The sequence below is a fragment of the Colletotrichum aenigma genome, assembly GCF_013390185.1.
Source record: "Colletotrichum aenigma strain Cg56 chromosome Unknown KSG_Cg56_contig06, whole genome shotgun sequence".
In the NCBI taxonomy this organism is placed as follows: Eukaryota; Fungi; Ascomycota; class Sordariomycetes; order Glomerellales; family Glomerellaceae; genus Colletotrichum; species Colletotrichum aenigma.
This window is the reverse complement of record NW_023500912.1, coordinates 573964-594058: the sequence shown is the minus strand read 5'-3', so window position 1 is coordinate 594058 and position 20095 is coordinate 573964. Positions and strand designations below refer to the sequence as shown.

Here is a 20095-nt window from a genome sequence, read left to right as displayed (position 1 = left end):
CTGTGGATGCGGCCCCTCCTCTCCCCCCATGGCTCGCTCCACTTGTTTATCCCAAGAGAGGGTTGCCGGCGTAGGTAGTAGAGCAGGCGGAAAGTCTGGGGACCCCGAACTAGCTAAGATGCGGTGGGATGGGGCTGGTGCAGACGTAGTTGCATGAGCAGAAAAGATTATGAGACAGGCTGCTTCTCCAGACGGGCTGGGTGGGCTGCCTGTTTCTTGGATTGTTGTCCTTGGAGCAGACAGGGCACCGGGGAGGCTCCGACTTCCGGGCCCTACCCCAGGCCAACTAAGGCAATGAGACTCGGGCTTCGGAGCAGACCTTGACCTGACTACGTATTGTTGGTTCTGTCAAGTGTCTCTGGAGTGGGGTTTGAAGGATTGAGGCTGGAACGCGACTAAGGGAAACAACCCTTGCTGTTACCCCGGATTTCAATGAGGAGCAAGGCCAGTCTGACATGGCCCCCATTGCGGATGGTCTGGGGATGAGTGGATCATTGAGGGCGCTATGATACTGGACCGGTCGTACGGGGGATACAAACGAGATGAGGGAGAGGGGGCTGGTTCTCTGTAGACTAGGTAAAGGTAATGGACATACATGGCTGCTGCATGGGGATGAGAGGAGGAAAGGTCTGGAGGGGGGAGGGACACTAAGGTAGGGCACGTTGAGTGCGGGGAAGTGGTCGCTCGATCCACCTGTTCCTCCAGAACTAGAAAAGTGCAGGTATTGACCGGTATCGTGGAAAGGAAAAGGGCAAAATGAGACGAGGAGGATTGCCGATAGATGGCCGCGGTAGTGAGGTTTTGCCCCGGCTCTTTTCTCCAAGCAACGGGGGGAAGGGAAGGGGGGAGGGAGGGGCAGCCGTCGGCTGGATGAGTGAGGTGGCCCAGGGGAAGGGAGTTGAATTGGTTGGTTGGGATAGATTGGCTGAAAGGCTTCAAAGCCGGTCCCTGTCAGTCAGACTTGTGTTACCACCTAACTACCCTCGATGAAGGCTGTGGCGTGCGAGTCGAAGAAGAGTTGACGACTGACGACTGGGGGAGCTGAGAGCGAACGAGCGGAGGTGCTGAGGTCGAAAAAGGCAACCTGACACTACCTAGGTAGGTACACTACCTTAGTGATGAGGTCGTGGGGTGGGGTTCGTTCTGAGACGTTGGGGCCAATCAGACACGTGGCCCACCCGGCGCAAATCCGTTCTATCTCCTCCAGTCGTGGTGCCAAGCGTGTGGGTAGTCCACACTCAGTGTCGTGCCGAAGCACAGACCATGACGGATAGTTGAATCAGGAGCGAGATGCGACCTCGAAGGGCCTGACTCAGGTGGACCCTGAACTCCGACCATAGGCTGTTGAGCCAATCAAAATGTGTTGCAGGGCGCTCGTCCCCGCCCACACTCACCAGGTGCACCTCCGCGTCGCGTCGCGGTTTTTATCCCGTCCATCCATCACCTCATGCAACCAACCTACCTACTCTTGAGTCTCCGACGCCAGCAGTGCGCAACCACTCACCCACTGAACCGAAGTGCTGCCTCGCAGCCACCACTCGTTTGCTGCCCGTCCTCTTTTACGCCCGATGATATGCCGGTAGTTGAGAGGTCCGTCGTTCGTATCCGTCTCGCATTACAGCATATGTGTTGTCACCCACTCTCTCACTACCTTACCTCGTTCGCCTACCCACCTAACTAGGTGAGTCTGCTCTACCCCTCTTAGTTGACGAGAAAGTTCTCTTGTAGCACTCGAGATGCATCTTGTGTGATTGAATCGTATTGAAATTAAGTGTGTTCATCAGGCTGCACATTGGCCTGGTTGACTCCTGCTCAAGTGAAGCCACCAGGCCACAGATGTGTGTGACACATGTGCCCCCACACGCAGCACCCACTCCTACCTACCTACATATACCTTGTGTCCCTTTCCCTTTCAAGTTTCCTGCTTCTTCTCGAGCAGTATCTGGCCGAGACACAACAGCATCGTCATATCCCACCCCCGCATCTGGCTGCCCGGCGGGATGCTGCTCTCCAAGCTGTCCATTCACTCAACAGTCCAATCGTCATCGGCGTCTCGCACATATGTGCTCAACCCCTTCACATCCTTGGTCGTGTTCGCCTTCACTTCACCGTTGCCAAGGAAGGCGAACCGGTTTCCGTACCGGTATCGGATGTTGTAATCTTCGAACCGAGGGTCCTTGATTGTCTTGAGGAAGTGGATGGTCTAGAGCCGCCGAAATCAGTACCCATTTCATCATCAAAATCATGCGAGACGCGGATCTAGTCTTATTCTTACACAGCCAGGCCACAGGTAAATGCGGTTCTTCTTCTTGCCGTCCTTGAACCAGCTTCGGCACCCTTCTTGGAAGACCGTGTTGGAGTGGAACTCGTCAAAGTGGCCATAAATGTCGTCTACAGCCTCCTGCTTTACATCGATTGACCGGATGTTGTCATGCTGTATCTTCTTCATCATCTTGATTGAATACTCGACGGTTGTCTCGATGGACGGCAGGAGAGTGCCTGATGACCATGTTGCACCGGGGCCCTAGTGGGTGTTGTTAGTCCACACCTGCATGCAGCAGCGCATCATTGCCACCTACCACGATGGTGTAGTAATTGGGAAACCGCGGCGCAGATACGCCAAAGTAAAGGTTGACGCTGTCGCCCCAATCTTCGTCAAGTGTTTGCCCGCTTTCGTTGATCAGCTTGAATGCGGGTCGGAAGGCAACCTTGAAGCCAGTCGCACACACGAGCACGTCCATCTTGTGCGTCTCGCCGTCGTCTGTGACAATTCCTTCCGGGACCACCTTCCTGATTCTACCAAAGACGGGCTTGACGTTGGGTCGGACCAGGGCCTCGAGGTACCCGTCGCCGGGTGAGATTCGCCGGCAACCAGGTGCCCAGTCAGGAATGATGAACTTCTTCAACTCCTCGCTCCCAGGCCCATCGCCAATGCGCCGGTTCATCTCATCGGTTATGACGGTTCTCATCAGGTCCGACATTTCCGAGCCTTGCTGGTACATGCCAAACAATGAGTTGATCTCGGCCTCGATGCGCTTTCGGAACATCAAGTGGTATTCCGGATCTTCTCGAAACCTCTTGATGTCTTCTTCGGTGAACTTGTACTGCCTGTGTCCTGGATCACCGTCCTTGCGCAGCTCCGATTCCAAAACACCGCCGCCGAATGGGGGCGAGATCCAAGTGGACGAGCGCATGAACACCTGGACCTTGTCGCAAATCTTCTGAAGCGCAGGAACGATTTGGACCGATGTGCTACCAGTCCCTATTACTCCGACGTTCTTGTTCTTGAAGTCGATCGAGTGATCCCAGTTGGCAGAGTGCATCTTGGGCCCAGCAAAGTCATGCAGGCCCTCAATGTCTGGCCATTTCCAGTTGTTCAAGATACCACTGCCGTTGACCAGCACGTGGCACCAGTCCTGCCACGTCCCCTTGGTGATCTGATCCTCGAGCGTCAGGCACCACAGCCCCTTCTCTTCATCCCAACGACCTTCGACGACTTTGGTGTTGAGTTTCATGTACTTCCTAGAGCCATGTCTATCGGCAAAATCCTCTAGATACTCGAGGATCTCTTTCCCGCTGGCGTAGTACTCGGTCCAATCGGGCTTGGGGTCCCATGAGAACGTGTAGAGGTGGGACGGTATGTCACAGGCGACACCAGGGTATCTATTACCATCGAGAGTCAGCCATAGTAGCGTCGATACCCATCGGCGAAACGTACGTGTTTTCGAGCCATGTCCCGCCTAGTCTCGGGTTCTTATCGAAGCTATAGCGCGTTAGAACAGCAACGTCCACATCTTCCGGGTGAAGCTTACAGCGTCAACTCCCAGGAGCCAGGCACCATCTGCTTCTCCATCTTGTAAGCCAGGCACATGCCTGAGACGGCAGCTCCGATGCATGCCACTCGCAGCTTTGTAGGCTTTGAGTGGTACTGCTTCAGAACTCGATAAGGGGCATCAGGCTGAATAGAGGGAGGGTATGAGAAGTCAGATGCGCTGTCTTTGGTTTGACCGTTGGTTCCATTCGTATGTCCATTGCCATGCCCATCAAAGCTTTCATTCACAAGTTCTTGATTCGCAGCGGTCGGCACTGCTGAAGGAGCCATGGTGTGCTGTTGCAGCCTATCGATGCCGGAGTGCCAAAACGATCCTTCACGAAGGGACGATGATTGGAAGCCACGGGTATGAATCTGGGGGGATCGATACGGCTATGAGACTGGATTTCAAGAATGAGATGTTGCTCTCCTGATGGGAGATATGAAGTTGTAGCCAAGCAGGCTGAGTTGCGAGTGCAACTTCTGAGGCGATAGTGGCGGGCTCCTGGCGTGATCAGGAAAACAACAGACGCATTGCGGTTGTCTTGGGTCCGTTCAAAGGCGCAAGTGAGTTTCCGGCACGGGTATCGATCTTCAGAGGATTTCATCTTGGCCGACGGAAGCAGTCCAACCACGACCGTTTGACGGGCGTCACACAGCAGGCACAGTGGCATTCATGTCCGGGATGTGCATTTCCTGCCGCAGGGTAAATAGGACAGCCAGCCTGGATACGGTACGTATACATGACTTACAAGGAGTAGAGCCTCGCATCGAAAGTTACGGATAGGTAGCCGGCGCCTAATACGCAATTGGTGGTTTCGTGTTCCCCCTAGGGCGACACGTCTGTCGGTGAACAGCCGAGCACGGCACGCGTCAGGCTACCAAATGATTGGGCTGCGTTTGTTGGTTCTAAGGGTCGTGTGGCAAGCTTCTCCTTGGTACCAGAGCTGGGTAAGATTTTCCAGAGTGCATCTGAGGGCGGTACACTGCCCGGATCCGGTACGTACTGAGTCCGGATGAGTGGGTACCTGGCCGGGAGGAACGCCCGGCGCAATGTCCATCGGCTCGGAGCTTTGCGCCCCTTTGACTTGTTGGAGGGTTTTCCAACATCAAGGTTCACGATGGTTTATGGGAATGAAGTGCGAGGCTGTACCTGATGTATGGTAATATTTTAGCTGCGCACGCCAAGGGTTTCAACCAAGCCTGGCTTGATTACGTGCCTGCGGTCAGAGTAGCATTGTTGGGAATCTGACTTACATGACCAAAAGACGGAAGAATTTGAAAGGGGGTGGCCCGTCTGGACCTTCACCTATGCCAACACTCAAGCAACAGTGCGTAGGTAATGGAGGGAGCTGCTGCCTCTCTGCGTTCTAATACCCGTAGGTACACCGGAGTGACTTGGTCTGCTTCCCCACCCGAGCGCATGATGCATTTATTCAACGATCCTGCGTGAACATCGTGTCCTTCATTGAGAAATTTCTATGCTACTTTTTCGTTTCGCATTCAACACCATATCCTCGCCTGTTCTCCCTTAGTTTAAGCTTGCAAAAATGCCAGAAAATCACGCCCTCATTTACGGTATGCAGTACATTCGAGCGATAGTCTTCAGGTTCAGTGCTGACAACAACTAGGAGCAAGCGGGATCACGGGATGGTCTATCACCAATGCGCTTCTCAATGGCTACCCAACCGAGGACACTTTCGCCTCCGTCACGGCTCTCACAAACCGACCGCTGAACACTGAAGATGCCCTGTGGCCTAAGCCTGAGAGGCCGCAGCTCCAGGTCGCCAGTGGGGTTGACATCATGACCCCGAAAGGCGTGGAAGGCCTCGAGGCCGATCTCAAGGCAAAAGTCAAGAACATCAGTCGCATCAGCCACGTTTATTTCTTTGGTAGGGCCTATCTCTCATTTCCCGTTGGTCATCATGTGCTGACGGTGTTGAAAGCATACATTATGGACGCCGACCCTGCGAAGGAATGCGACATCAACAAGGAGCTCATCAGACGAGCTGTCAGCGCTGTCGAGGCACTCTCCCCCAACCTGAAGTTTGTTGTCTTGCCGACCGGCACCAAAGCTTACGGAGTTCACTTGCTGGATCATTTCCCCTTCCCCAAGGACGTCCCCCTACACGAGACTCTGCCGCGGATCCCAGAGCCCTTCGCGTCCCAAATGTTCTACTATGACCAAACCGACATGCTGTCGCAGATGGCCAAAGGGAAAGACTGGACTTGGTGTGAAATCATACCTGACAATATCATTGGCTTCGTGCCCAATAACAACATCTACTGCCTTGCACAGACAGTTGGCACGTATCTCAATTTGTTCGCGGAGCTTCATGGGAAAGGGGCTGAATGCCCGTTCCCCGGAAGCGAGAAGTCTTGGAACAATTTGAGCAGCGAGTGCAACCAAGACATCATTGCCAAAGTGTGCATCTACGCTTCACTTCATCCGGAACTTACCTCTGAGCAACGATACAATGTTGCGGACAGTTCGCAGCCCTCATCATGGAGCAAGAAATGGCCAGTCATCTGCGAGTACTTCGGCCTCAGGGGAACGTCGCCTCCAGCGGACGGACAGGCCCCCCAACCAACGCAGTACCTGTCAGACCACATTGACGAATGGAAGGCGCTGGAGCAGAGACACGGTCTCGTTAGCGGCCGCGTTGCTAACGACCGAAGCTTCGGTGGCTTCGCAAGCTTCATCATGACCATGCTCAACTTCGATCGGCAGCTTGACCTTTCCAAGTGTCATGAGATGTGGGGTTCCAGCACGGAGGAGATTGACACAAGGCAGTCTTGGTATACCACATTGGACAGGTTCAAGAAGGCTAGGATCATCCACTAGTTGTAGGAAGTTCCTGGATGGATCGTTGGGGGCAATGGGAACGCAGGCGTACATGGCAGGTACTGGGTGGTGATGGGCAGGGGGGGCCTTGTAGATAAGGTACTCTGTGGTCTCTCAGCCAAACACGGGCATCCTTTAGTTCTCCAGCTGTCCCCAAACCCCGCAAATCCTGATGGGAGTGCATGATTGATTTCCCTGAGGTACCTACCTTACCTTACGGATGGATACCCGTGGGCCATGGCGGCGCATAGGTAGCTACCCCGCGCGAGCCCCGCAGCCTCCATAAGGGAGCCGCAGGAGACCGAGGTCAAGGTTCCCCCAAACATGGCCAGGAGAGGGAGATCACACCCCATTCTTGGCTGAAAGTACCCCAATTAATCATTAGCGCCTTAATATTCCCGGCCGTTGTCTGTGAAACGGTTTGTGTGGTTCCCCATAGTGCCCTGTGTTCGTGCCGGGGGCGTTGTTCCAGCTCTCGTGCCGCGGTTCGACAAGGCGAGGGAACAAGACTCCCGCCACCGGTTACACTCTCACAGCAGCAGTTGCTCAAAAAGAGCCTACTCTAGAAGATATAGGGACTTTTGATTTTTGTCACTGAAATCTCAATTGCATTTGACGCTTGAGTCGAGAACACCATCTTGTCGCCCCTGAAGATGGACACCGCAGCCCTGCATGGACCAGCCTTCAATCATCTCCCGCCGTGGGTGAAAGCAAAACTCTCTCCTCTGGCCATCGGAAAGATTGAGGCCGTTTATGAGTGGGTTGAGAATGAGTGCATCCCAAGAGAAGAAATTTTCAAGGCACAGCTTGAGGGTCGGCGGTGGACGACGCCGCGGTTGATACATGAGTTACGGGATAAAGCCAAGGAACGCGGCCTGTTCAACCTGTTTCTGCCCAACCACTTCAAAGAAAGTCCCGGATTGACAAACTTGGAATACGCGTGTTGCGCAGAGATCATGGGTCGCTGTTACTGGGCAGCGCAGGTACGCGTGGCTCGATCTAGTTATCCTCATTCGGGACTACACTGACACTGTTCTACCAGACCATGAATTGCCACGCTCCCGAGACCGGCAACATCGAGCTTCTGGCTAAGTACTGCAACGAGGAGCAGAAGAACAAGTGGCTTCAACCTCTTCTGGATGGAACGGCCTCTTCCGCCTATTCCATGACCGAACCAGATGTTGCCAGCTCAGATGCGACACAGATTGGAATCCGCATCAAGCGTGATGGAGACTCCTACGTCATCAACGGCAGAAAGCTCTACGGTAATTGTCTGTGGAACAAAGAGCTATCTTTCTATATCCTCATGGGCTGCACCGACCCGGAGAACCCCAACAAGTGGTCCCGCCACTCGATGATCATCGTGCCATGCAACACACCCGGCATCACGCAAGTTCGGAACCTTACCATCATGGGATATGATCACGCTCCGGAGGGACACGGCGAATACTTATACGAAAATGTACGCGTGCCGGCAGAAAATGTCATCCTTGGCGAGGGCCGCGCCTTTGAGATTGCCCAAGGCCGTCTCGGACCAGGTCGCATCCATCACTGCATGCGTCTGATTGGACAGTGCGAGCGTGCCTATGAACTTGCGCTGATTCGATGCAATGATGCTCGCAAGAGGCCTCGCGGTAAGCTCATTGGAGAGTTCGATTCTAACATTGAGCGCGTTGCGCAAATGCGTCTTGAGCTAGACGCTGCCCGCTTGGTTGTCCTGAACGCTGCCGACACCATGGATCTTCTCGGCAACAAGGCGGGCAAGCGAGCTATCGCTCAGAGCAAGATCCTTGTGCCTATAATGGCCACTAAGATCATAGATGAGTGCATGCAAATGTTTGGCGGCCAGGGCCTCACGCAGCACACCTCTCTTCCCGAGATGTGGACTTATGCTCGTTTCGTGAGGGTTGCTGATGGACCGGACGCAGCTCATAGACATCAAGTGGGAAGAGAAGAGATGAAGAAGGCAGCGGAGGTCGCAAAACGACACCAGTCTTACACGGAAAGGTACAAGGAGTTCGCAGACATGTACGGAGAGAAGTTTATCACTTATAGCTAGTGGTCGCTCCAGTCATTTTTCATCATCAGTCTGTCATGTTATCAATATATACAAAACGAGAGTGAATTCCACACCGTATGCCCGCCCATAGAGCCCGCGTGAGAAGCCATCGGTAAATCATCTGAAGGCGATTCCTTGCCTCTTAGCGACCTTTCCCTTCTCCATATCTTCCACCATGCTCGCCAGATCTTCCAACCCGTCCCGTATCTCCACTACGGGCATGATACCATGCTTGGCTGTGAACTCGACAGCCTTTTCCATGCGCTGAGGAACACTTGTGCTGTCTGCCTTGATCTTGTATCTCCCCAGCAAAAGATCCATTCCGTCAATCTTGATAGGCTCTTTCGATACACCGATAATCATCAATGTGCCTCCTAAGGCCAGACAGCTGGTAGCAGAAGCAAATGCAGGCGGTGCATTGGTGTACACAGCAACAGCTTGGACGCCACCACCCGTCAATTTCTTGATGTCCTGGGCCCATTCCGAGTTTGACATGGAGTTGAAGACAACATCGGCGCCTTGCTCTTTGGTCTCCTCGAGATTCGCGTCGGCGACGTCGATGCCCACAACCTTCAGTCCCATGGCTTTGGCGTATTGTGTCGCAAGTTGGCCGAGACCACCACAGCCAACTACACCGAACCAGTCTCCCGGTGAAAGCTCGCAGCTGTCGACAGAGTGAAATGCGGTAATACCAGCACAGAACACAGCCGAGGCAGCATCCATGTTCCACTTGCTTTCGTCGAGAACGATGGCGTTGTGGTAGTCCACGAGCGCATACTCTGCAAAAAAGCCATCGACAACAAAGCCCTGGAGAAGCTGTTTGCCTGTCTGGCAGTGGAGGTTGTGAACCTGGCATCCGGAGCACGTGAAGCAACAACCTCGGATGTACAGAAACCCTACAGCGTCTCCAAGACTGAAACCCCTTTCTTCCGCTGAAGGATGCATCGACACGATGTGACCGACACCCTCATGACCAAGCGTTACGGTCTTCTCCGCTTGTTGGATGGCCAGCACGTCGGAATGGCACAATGATGCCGATCTGATTTTGACAAGGAACTCATTCTTGCCAGGTTCTGGAACGGGAATCTCATTTACAACAACTTTTCGCAATTCCTGCAGGGAATGTTAGCGAAAATTCTACATCTGCTATCCGAAGCCATATATGTGCTTACGGGATTCCATTGTCCTGCTTTCATGGTCTTAGGAGGCTGTGGCTGAATGGAACCCATTTTGATAGAAGCAGGTCTTGATTTTTGAATAGGAGCTTACTAGTCTCGGTGGATGGTCCTCGTGAGCCAGAGGTACGACAGACAGCCTGGACGATGTGCTTTAACCTGCATCACTCACCATGTCTATTATCGCAAGACACACCTCCAAGTAATGCTTGGCCGTGCCAGTGCCATCTTCCACTTCAGCAGAGCTTAACCTGGAAGATGTTAACACTGAATGCTTGCGCCGGAACACCTCTTCCTGGACAATCCATCGGTCGCGGACTTAGAGTGCTGACGGTGGGCCATATCTCATCCTTCCGCGGGGTGCTAGTGATGGAACTTTGCTACACGCCTCTGCACTGTTGTTCTCCAGATACACCCCCCTCCACCACGTTTGTATGCCCCACCTCAAGCGGGAGCCCATGCGGGGTACTGGGTATCGCTTGATCGTCGCGGGAGCTTCATCACGCCCGAGCCCCGAGTCAGATTGACAAGGCTCTCTTGGCTTCATGACTCAACAGGATATTGATAGCCAGCTCATGATGCCTGTAGTCGTCTCACTGTGCTGTTGGACGGCCGTTGGCTGTCACGGACCTAGGTAGGTGACGTCTGCCGCGGACTACCGTGGAACCATCAGTACCTGAGAAGCCGACCTCGCGCTGCGCCAAGTTCGTCTTGCAGCCGGATGTCTTCCGTATCACATCAGAAGGCGCAGGCCCCTCACTACAGATGCAACGAGAGGTTTCGTAAAGGAGCTGGAATGAATAAGCACGTAGGAGAATGCATCTGCTCCCCATTCACACTAGTCGGTAACTCTTGCCCGCATCGTAGGAAAACAGGAAGACATACGACCACTGTGGTCCTTGAAAATATCGCTGACGCCCGACCCTGGACCTCATGCTTCTCGTCGGTCAACAAATCAACCGGCTCACAGTAGAAAGCATTTGACTCACTCTTCAACATGGCTCTTTTCACGTCTTCATCGAATGAAGCCACGGACGGCCAGAAGTCCGCATTCTCTTGGAACAAAGACAATCTTCCCAAGCAACATTTCATTAACAATGAAGTAAGAGGCGCTTGCCCCTGAGGCCGATGCATCTGACTGAGACATTGGCAGTACGTGGATTCGAATAATAGCAAGAAGCTTGAGCTTTTCAACCCAAAGGACGAGTCTCTCGTTGCCAACGACGTCGCTCTCGGTGGGCAAGAGGATGTCGATGCTGCAGTAGCAGCAGCAGAGGCTGCCTTTCCGAAGTGGAAGAAGACACCACCGAACGAACGCCGCGATATGCTGTTCAAACTCGCGGAATTGCTCGAGAAGAACGGACCGGCTTTGGCAGAGATGAATAGGCTCACGCTCGGGGCACCCTTTGAGTCCTTCGGCACCTTTGAACTCCAACTGTCAGTAGAATGCCTCAAGTACTTTGGCGGCTGGACCGATAAGTTTGCCGGAGAGACATATCCGCAAGAAGACGGGTTCCTCAAGATCGTGCGCAACGAACCACTTGGGGTAACTTGCGGCATCATTCCCTGGAACGGACCCATCGGAAACATCGGTATGAAGGCTGGTCCGGCACTCGCGACTGGCAACTGCTTCATCCTGAAGCCATCGGAAAAGACGCCTTTTGCGGCCCTGGCCCTCGGCAGTTTAGTCAAAGAGGCTGGTTTTCCACCTGGTGTGTTCCAGGTCGTTGCAGGAGACGGCAGTACCGGGGCTCTTCTCGCTAGCCACATGAAAGTGCGCAAAGTCAGCTTCACAGGATCGACGACGACGGGGCGCACGATCATGAAGTTGGCAGCCAGCAGCAATTTGAAGCGCGTCACACTGGAGCTGGGCGGCAAGTCTCCGGCGGTGGTTTTCAAAGACTGCAACATGGAGAATGCCATCACCTGGTGTGCGAACGCCATTACCATGAACACTGGGCAGGTATGTTTTGCGGCCAGCCGTGTGTACGTCGAGTCATCGATATACGATGAGTTCTTGGCAGGCTACAAGAAGGCGATGGAGGAGAAGATCAAGGTTGTTGGGGACCCCGAGAAGGCGGAAACTGTGATTGGGCCCCTTGTTGACAAAGCACAATTCGAGAGAGTGCGAGGCTTCATCGAGAGAGGCCAACAGGGGCAGGGTACGCTGCTGGTTGGAGGGGGACGGGTCGGCGAGAAGGGGTACTTTGTGCAGCCGACCGTGTTTGAGGCCGGCAAAGAGGATGCTGAGATCAATAAGCAGGAAATCTTTGGGCCGGTGGCTGTGATCCACAAGTTTGAGACAGAAGAGGAAGTGCTCGCCAAAGCCAATGACACGGAGTACGGGCTTATGGCTGGCGTTTTCACCCAGGACATCAACAAGGCGCTGAGAGTGGCGTCCGAGTTCGAGAGCGGCATGGTCGGCATCAATTGTGTCAGCCTTTGCTTCTTGACGGCTCCTTTCGGCGGAAGCAAGCAGAGCGGTCAGGGTCGCGAGAACGCCATCAACGCGTTGCGAGCCTTCACAGAGCCGAAGACGGTCATGGTGAACTTGACGTACTGATTGATGGAAGGGTGCTTGGTTACGGTGGAATGAATGAATCAATTGGATGAAAGAATGGTGAAATTGGTCGCTCAGGTTTCAGTGGAGATTTCCACCTCAAACATACCTTACACTGTGCCTAGGTACCTACTTTAGGTAAGGTGCCTTCATTGTGGGAAGCCCAGGTAGCAGAGGCGAAATTGTACCGTGTGTATTTACTCTGGGATTAGCCATAATATTCTTTTCACACTGTATTTTGAGGCCCGAGGAACTGAAGAAACCCACGCACCCGCCCTCAGTTAGGTACCTACCTAGGTACGGTACGTGTTCCCGTCTCCAATATGCTGAGGTGTGCCTCCCGAAGATAGGTAGGTATCCGTACCATAGGTAGGGTCAGATCTTGGACATCCTCCCTGCCGCCAATCGTGCACCTCCGTCAACCGGAATGTCGACGCCGTTTCTGTTAAGCATCCATCAGCTTCTTCTGCCCGTCCGAATCTCGTCATCCATCGCCAGAAGGGGCACGAATACTCACACGTACTTGCCCGCAGGCGAGCAGAGAAAGACTGCCACGCCTGCTATGTCATCGGGCTCACCCAATCTGCCCAGAGGATTGTCCTTGCTGAGCTCTTCCATCCCGCCCAGATTGCTAATGAGGCCCTGCGCCAGCTTCGATGGGAAGAAGCCGGGCGCGATGATGTTAGACGTGATGTTTCTCGGCCCGAGCTCAACCGCCAGGTTGCGACCGAGATGCTGCGGCAATCACACATCAGCAAAGTTCATCGTGGTCAGATAAGATACCCAACTCACATTCGCAGCCGCCTTGGAAGTGGAATACATGATAGTGCCGTGCCCCCCTACATGCGGCACATTGTTACCCGCCGTCGAACTGACAATCAGCACCCGAGCCGGATCTTCTTTCGACGCCGCTAATTCGAGCAGCGGAAGCGACCTGTCGCCATGTCAGCAAGCCGGTCCGGCTTCGTCGACCGATTCTTCGCTCTCACTTTTGCACCAGCTCGAACACGCCTCGCACATTCAGGTCTAGGATTTTGACCGAGCTGCTTGGCGGAGCATCTTCAAACTTGGATCCCCAGGCTGCTCCGGCGTTACACACCAGAATGTTCAGGCCTTTGCGACCAACGATGTCCTTGACCTCACCAGTCAATCGAACGATGTCCTGCGAGTCAGCCACGTTGGCGGCTATGCCTGTCGCCTTCCCTTCAATTCCCGGAATTCTGTTCAGTTTCTCAACTGCCTGGTCAATGCCTTGATCGCCGCCGCGTTTTCGAGCCGTGATCACGACCTGAGAGCATCCCGCAAGGAGGAATGCTGTGGCCATGTGGAGGCCAAGGCCGCGAGATCCGCCTGTGACCAGCGCCGTCTTCCCTTCGAGGGAGAAGGCGGATCTGAGGTTCTTGAGTTCGGACATGATTTTTGGTAACAAAGTCTCTGCAGATTGAAGGGCTCGAGGAGAGAGCGAACGAGCATGAGTCTCTGGATAGAGACAAGGGTGATCGCCCAGGCACTCTCACGGTCAAGACCCTCGCAATATGAGGTCTGTCAGCATGGGGCTTCCAAACATGCGGTGCTCTTCGGCTTGCCAGAGCCTTTTCCGTGGTTAGCATCGGCCATGTCGGGTTTATCCCAAGGGAGCACCCCAAGTACCCAGGAGGATCTAGGGGTAGCTACCCCAGACTTCCCCAACTACTACCCCGCAATCCCGCTACCGACGCCATCCCGAGGGAGCACACGGCCAAGATGACGGCTTGCCATGCTAACGCCGTCTCTCTAGTATCATGATAATTCCCAATTCCCTTCTTATCGGGTGAAACAAACACAGACCGTCAACCAGCTCCCTCAATTGAAGACGCACAAGCCCCCCCGACAACTTTAACATCGCCATCCAGCTTACAAGGTCGGGTTTTCGATTCCTCAGAGCAAGCACCGATTCAACATGGTCATCACGTCACCTTACCCATCTTTGGAATTGCCCAAGACAAACCTACTGTCGTATTTGTTCCCTCGTGATGGGGTGTTATCGGACGAGCCCCTGTGGATCGACTGCAAAGATGAGGGTATCAGCCTCTCCCCCAGACAAATGGAACAGTGGGTAAAACGCCTCTCCTTCGGCCTAGAACGACTAGGCCTCCGGCGCGGAGATGTTGTCATGATTTGCACTCCAAACCAGATATATGTGCCTGCTGCATACCTTGGGATCGTAGGGGTGGGATGCGTCTTCAGTGGTGCCAACCCGGCTTACACAGTGTCTGGTGGGTCTCCCCTTTACGCGGAAAGGGGCATGAGCTGACATCTGAAAGAACTCGTTCACCAGATGACCAACACTACCGCCAAGCTCATCCTAACACATCCCAATCACCTCGAACAGGTGCTTGAGGCAGCAGCCAAAGCCGGAGTTCCAAAAAGCCGGATTTTTCAATTCTCTGACGCCGAGAACGAGACCAGGCGTGGCATTCCCGACTGGAGGCACATGATTGGGACGCCAACGGAGGCGGACTCGTATCAATGGCCGGAGCTGAGCCCTGAAGAGTCTACCAAGACTGTGGCCACGATCAATTACAGCTCCGGGACAACCGGTCTTCCCAAAGGAGTATGCGTGTCGCACCACAATCTCATCGCCAATGTCGAACAAACAATATTCATGCGATACGCAGAGAAACCTTACGCCTTTGAAGCACGCCCTCAGGAGAGATGGGTTGGCTTTCTTCCACTATACCATGCCTATGGTCAGCTCTACGTCATACTCATGGCCGTCAAACTCCATGTCCCCGTCTACATTATGAAGGAGTTCCGATATGAAGACTTCCTGTTCGCAATCGGCAAGTATAGAATTACCAGCCTGCAGGTAGCGCCACCAATACTGGTCATGCTCTCTAAGCGGCCTGAGACGGCTCGCTACGACCTCTCGAGCGTGAATGAGGTGCTTTGCGGAGCAGCCCCATTGTCTCGAGAGCTTCAGAACGAGTGCCAACGGAGGTTTAAAATTCAGATAAATCAGGGCTGGGGCATGACGGAGGTGACGTGCGGCGCTATCCATGTGCCTGGCGGCATCAGAGATGATACAGGCAGCGTCGGCAGGCTCGATCCCAATTGCGAATGCAAGTTGGTTGATGAAGAAGGCAGAGAGGTAGCATTTGGTCTGCCGGGCGAGCTGTGTGTTCGTGGACCGAATGTGTGCCTGGGCTACTGGCGAAATGAGGCTGCCTCGAAAGAGGCGCTGGACAGCGAGGGTTGGCTAAAGACGGGTGACATCGCCATATGTAATGAAGATGGCTACTTTTGGATTGTAGACCGCAAAAAGGTAAGCGTTACCATGGCTTGGAGGATCTCATCCGGTGTTCAGTCTGACAAGAAAGTAGGAGCTCATCAAAGTCAATGCTTTGCAGGTCGCTCCTGCAGAATTGGAGGCCGTTCTTCTCGAAAATGAGCACATTGCAGATGCGGCCGTCGTTGGAATTGTCATGTACGTCTGAATAACGTCTCCTGAAGCTTTGAAACACCATTAACGCAAATCAGCGATGGCAACGAATGGCCGAAGGCTTACGTGGCGGTACAGGAGGCGTCCAGGGGTAAGGTCAAGCCCGAAGACATACAGGAGTGGGTCAAGCCCCGGGTTTCCAAGCACAAATGGCTAGCGGGCGGCGTTGCGTTTGTGGACGAAGTGCCCAAACTTGCAAGCGGCAAGATTCAGAGGAAGACTATGCGGGAATGGTCCAAGAGGGATGCTGCGGCACTGGCAGATACGAAGAGCGCCAAAGCAAGGTTGTAGAATATCTGTGTTCCTAAGCTTCCAGGGACACAGCACGATCTTTGTGTAACCCCACGCATAGCGACGTGTTTTGTCTAGAACCTTGCCAATAATCGTCAAGACGCTACAATCAACCTTCAGACGGTGCGTTGGGTATTGATTACGTGCAGACACTAGCTCTTGCTTGATGAAAGGCCTTTAGAGACCAGCCGTAAAACCCAAGCAGCGACCCTCACGAGCAGCTAAATCGCCCGGGGAAGCAACTCGTCGCCTCGATCATCAACGTTGATGTTAGGTAACTCAACTCAACGGACAGCTGTGACATGCGACCCCTCACCGAAGGCGAGATTCGGATTTAGCAGCATGACAGACCCCGTACCCCGTCTGAACTCATCGCCTATCTGACATGGGATGTGCATTGGAACCAACGGGTAGCATCCAATGTTGATTACTACGTCAAGTGTCCATCGCCTCTCCATATTGGCCCGAGCTCCTCCGGTTGAGGTTTCCCGGCTGCGTCCCGTTGCTTTTGCTGCCCAGCCCAAGACCTGCCGCCCCCGCTCTGCCGGTTCCGCACCTCTTCATCCGCATCCTCGACGACAGTCTCACGAAAGTCAATCACTAAAGCGACGGGGACCAGTCCCGGGGTTTCTATCTCCAGCAACCTGGCTTCATCGTCGCGTGCCACGCTACGGGATAAACATTCCATCCCGGGAAGCCGCCGTGCATTCTACTACAACCACCCCCTTTTTAACTGCCGAGGAACATCTCACCCATGCCTTCCATAGTTGCCGCCTTGTCAAAGCCTCCCAATCATACCGGTGGCATTCACGGTAGGATCTTGATGCGGTAGGCCTGCAGTTGCTACTGTAGGGTCGGAATGCCAATCGACCACAGTTAATTAAGCCTTGGGGCCTTCATCTGGTCTCTGGAAATCTTGGCCCAAGCGGTGCCATCACCTCAAACATGACTTGTTTTCACTCCAAGTCTCGTTCCCACTGAGTCATGGTGGCTTGTTGGCCTGACCAGAGCCATGCTCTCTCACGAGATCCCCTGACTCGAGATGGTTGAGATCGCTACCAATGCCGATGGCGGCGAATCCAACCTGCTACTCACACTCCAGTCACACGCCCAAGTGAGCCCGCACACATGCGGCAGGCCATGCAATCGGCCGTCCTCCAGACCGCCCAGCAGCCCCGCCTAGGACAAGTGGTCCACTCCGTCTGTTTGGAAACCGTTTGTGGGTCATGTTCCGTAGTTTCTCTCGGTTCTTTCGTTGCGTCGAGGATCTGAGAGGCCGAGAATGCTACTCTTCCAGATACCACTGGCTTTATTGCGTTCTCTGCCGGAAAATGTTGTGCAATCATCGGTCATGACGTTGGGATATGCGATGCCGAACCTCCCAGATGACCTATATCAGCAACCATCCAGCTAACCCTTTAGTCTCGCCGTCCTTTGACAGACCATGCTCCGATCCATCAAACTTCTTTCTTTGACTTCTGTCAGTTTTCGTTCGCCTTGGCATCTTCCGTTTTGTCGACTCCCGTCACGCTCACTCGCCGAAAGGTGGTTCAACCATGGGAGACTTCTTGCTCCCTCAGACCGCGCAACCCGGAGATCGGGATGCGACCAGACGGCTATCGGCGCCCATTCATAGCGAACGCCATGTTCGGGTAATTTGCGTGGGCGCCGGCGCCTCCGGCTTGTTGATGGCGTACAAGCTGCAGAAACACTTCCACAACTACTCCTTAGTATGCTACGAAAAGAACCAGGCAGTCAGTGGCACATGGTTTGAAAACAGATATCCAGGGTTTGGCAACTCTCATCATCGCCTTTTGACGTATCAACTAACTCTGGACGTTCCCCAGCTGTGCCTGCGATGTACCTTCGCACAATTACACCTGGAGTTTCGAGCCTAAGCTGGACTGGTCAGCCGTATACCCGCCGGCGCCAGAGATTCGAGAGTATTTCGAGAGCTTTGCAAGGAAGTACTCGCTGTACCAGTATATCAAGCTGCAGCACCAAGTAGTAGGGGCATTTTGGAACCCCAAGGAAGGGGGCTATGATGTCCACGTGAAGGATACGCAGACGGGCACCACTATCATCGACCATTGCGACATCCTCGTCAATGCTGGCGGCATCCTGAACAACTGGAAGTGGCCTGCCATCCCTGGACTCGACAAGTACAAAGGCACCCTCCTGCACACAGCCAATTGGGATGACTCCGTCTCCTTGGAAGGCAAGCATGTCGGCCTCATCGGCAATGGATCCTCGGGTATTCAGGTACTGCCCGCAATACGCGACAAGTGTCACAAGGTGACGACCTTCATTCGCGAACCGACGTGGGTGTCTCCTGTCCAAGGACTCGAGCAGCACCAGTTCAGCCCCGAGGAGCTGAAAGATTTCCGCGAGAAGCGTGGAGCGTTGATGGAATATCGCAAAAACATTGAATCTGGCCTCAACGGGCAGTTCGGGATCTTTCTGAAGAACAATAAGATCAATCAGGAGACGCACGCCTACATGCTTCAGCAGATGAAGGAAAAGCTCAACAGCCCCTACCTCGAAGACAAACTCATCCCCGAGTGGAGCGTTGGCTGCCGCCGTCTCACCCCTGGTGTGAACTACCTTGAGTCTCTCACAAAGCCCAATGTCGAAGTGGTATACGGCGAGATCACCGAGGTAACTGAGCGCGGGTGCGTCAGTGACGACGGCCAAGAATACCCTGTAGACATCCTCATTTGCGCCACCGGTTTCGATACATCCTTCAAGCCGCGCTTCCCCGTTGTCGCTCCATCGGGTGAGAACCTCCAAGATAAATGGGCCGTCAATCCGGAATCGTATTTTGGAATGGCCGCGTCTGGCTTCCCCAATTACTTCCATATGCTTGGCCCCAACTGCCCCATAGGCAACGGCCCCGTCCTGTCCGCAATAGAGGCACAGGCCGACTGGATGCTCAAGATTGTGGATCGGTACCAGACGAACAACATTGTCGAGTTCGCTGCGAAGGAGGAGGCTGTGCGGGACTTTGTCGAGTACAAGGAGTGGTTCATGACCAAGACGGTATGGGCAGACCCGTGCCGTTCGTGGTACAAGCCGCGGGCCGATGGGCCTGTTGTGGCGTTGTGGCCCGGCTCGACACTTCATTACATTGAAGCTATCAAGGAAGTTCGATTTGACGACCTCGACGTGAAGTACGCCGGCAATCGCTTTTCGTGGTTGGGCAATGGGTACTCTCAGACGGAGCTTGATGACACCTCGGACTGGGCATACTACATCAGGGACAAGGATGATGACCCACCTCTGACCACCGCCGGAAAGCGAAAGATTCTGACTAGGAGCGGATCGGTTAAGGGTAGAAGTCTTGTTTCTTTCAGTGGCAAGCCGGAGGACGCTGAGCCTGGGCCGGCTAAAGAGATGGCCCGCCTATGATGGATGTTGTGTCGGAGAGAACTACTGCTTCTAAGCAATTTCAGCGATGACACAATACTAGCTGTAAGTGAGCAACTTACATAGCGTTCTGTTTATGCATCAGACATTGCAACAATCTGCTTCTTTCCTTCACCTTAATCGTGACGTTCACTGGGTGATGAATCAAAGGCGGTGACTTCCCAGGTATGTCTTGACAGTCAACGAGGGGCTCGTCTGATGCTTACTGCACGTCGTGAATCAGAAAACAGCAACGGTCTCGTCACCGCTCTTATAAAGCCACACACAAACGACCACAAGTGCGGACACAGAAGCCTTAGACATCACTTTCACAATTCCCGAGCTCCAGAAGACATCATGGTCAGCACAATCTTGCCACTGCTGTTGGTATGGAGTTTGTTGGGCGCTGGGGTGTTTGCAGAGAAAACCAGCACGCCAAACACAGGGTACGTCAGCGGAGGAGCCGTT

At 53.9% G+C, this 20095-nt stretch overlaps 8 protein-coding genes across 8 annotated transcripts; 5 read left to right on the top strand and 3 right to left on the bottom strand.

The window, feature by feature from the left end:
• Positions 1-2023: 2023 nt before the first annotated feature.
• On the bottom strand, positions 2024-4102 carry moxY-0 (FAD-binding monooxygenase moxY; the record flags this gene model as incomplete). The annotated part of the gene is made up of 5 exons (XM_037324423.1): positions 2024-2203; positions 2276-2524; positions 2580-3663; positions 3719-3763; positions 3813-4102. 5 exons carry the CDS (start codon positions 4100-4102, stop codon positions 2024-2026), a joined length of 1848 nt encoding a protein of 615 aa, XP_037177205.1.
• Positions 4103-5361: 1259 nt separating this feature from the next.
• On the top strand, positions 5362-6656 carry sirQ-3 (Short chain dehydrogenase sirQ; the record flags this gene model as incomplete). Its single annotated transcript, XM_037324422.1, has 3 exons — positions 5362-5389; positions 5443-5703; positions 5758-6656. 3 exons carry the CDS (start codon positions 5362-5364, stop codon positions 6654-6656), a joined length of 1188 nt encoding a protein of 395 aa, XP_037176725.1.
• Positions 6657-7309: 653 nt separating this feature from the next.
• Positions 7310-8715, top strand: IBR3 (putative acyl-CoA dehydrogenase IBR3; the record flags this gene model as incomplete). The annotated part of the gene is made up of 2 exons (XM_037324421.1): positions 7310-7639; positions 7699-8715. The coding sequence occupies 2 exons, from the start codon at positions 7310-7312 to the stop codon at positions 8713-8715; spliced, it is 1347 nt and encodes a 448-aa protein (XP_037177204.1).
• Positions 8716-8832: 117 nt separating this feature from the next.
• On the bottom strand, positions 8833-9944 carry adhA-0 (alcohol dehydrogenase; the record flags this gene model as incomplete). The annotated part of the gene is made up of 2 exons (XM_037324420.1): positions 8833-9828; positions 9888-9944. 2 exons carry the CDS (start codon positions 9942-9944, stop codon positions 8833-8835), a joined length of 1053 nt encoding a protein of 350 aa, XP_037177239.1.
• A 943-nt stretch (positions 9945-10887) lies between these two features.
• Positions 10888-12453, top strand: Aldh1a7 (Aldehyde dehydrogenase, cytosolic 1; the record flags this gene model as incomplete). Its single annotated transcript, XM_037324419.1, has 2 exons — positions 10888-10992; positions 11044-12453. 2 exons carry the CDS (start codon positions 10888-10890, stop codon positions 12451-12453), a joined length of 1515 nt encoding a protein of 504 aa, XP_037177202.1.
• A 372-nt stretch (positions 12454-12825) lies between these two features.
• Positions 12826-13864, bottom strand: rhlG-0 (Rhamnolipids biosynthesis 3-oxoacyl-[acyl-carrier-protein] reductase; the record flags this gene model as incomplete). The annotated part of the gene is made up of 4 exons (XM_037324418.1): positions 12826-12892; positions 12968-13185; positions 13243-13384; positions 13440-13864. The coding sequence occupies 4 exons, from the start codon at positions 13862-13864 to the stop codon at positions 12826-12828; spliced, it is 852 nt and encodes a 283-aa protein (XP_037177285.1).
• Positions 13865-14389: 525 nt separating this feature from the next.
• Positions 14390-16222, top strand: azaF-0 (Acyl-CoA ligase azaF; the record flags this gene model as incomplete). Its single annotated transcript, XM_037324417.1, has 4 exons — positions 14390-14705; positions 14754-15754; positions 15813-15916; positions 15970-16222. The coding sequence occupies 4 exons, from the start codon at positions 14390-14392 to the stop codon at positions 16220-16222; spliced, it is 1674 nt and encodes a 557-aa protein (XP_037177284.1).
• Positions 16223-17778: 1556 nt separating this feature from the next.
• Positions 17779-19630, top strand: stcW-1 (putative sterigmatocystin biosynthesis monooxygenase stcW; the record flags this gene model as incomplete). Its single annotated transcript, XM_037324416.1, has 2 exons — positions 17779-17990; positions 18070-19630. 2 exons carry the CDS (start codon positions 17779-17781, stop codon positions 19628-19630), a joined length of 1773 nt encoding a protein of 590 aa, XP_037176617.1.
• Positions 19631-20095: the final 465 nt, after the last annotated feature.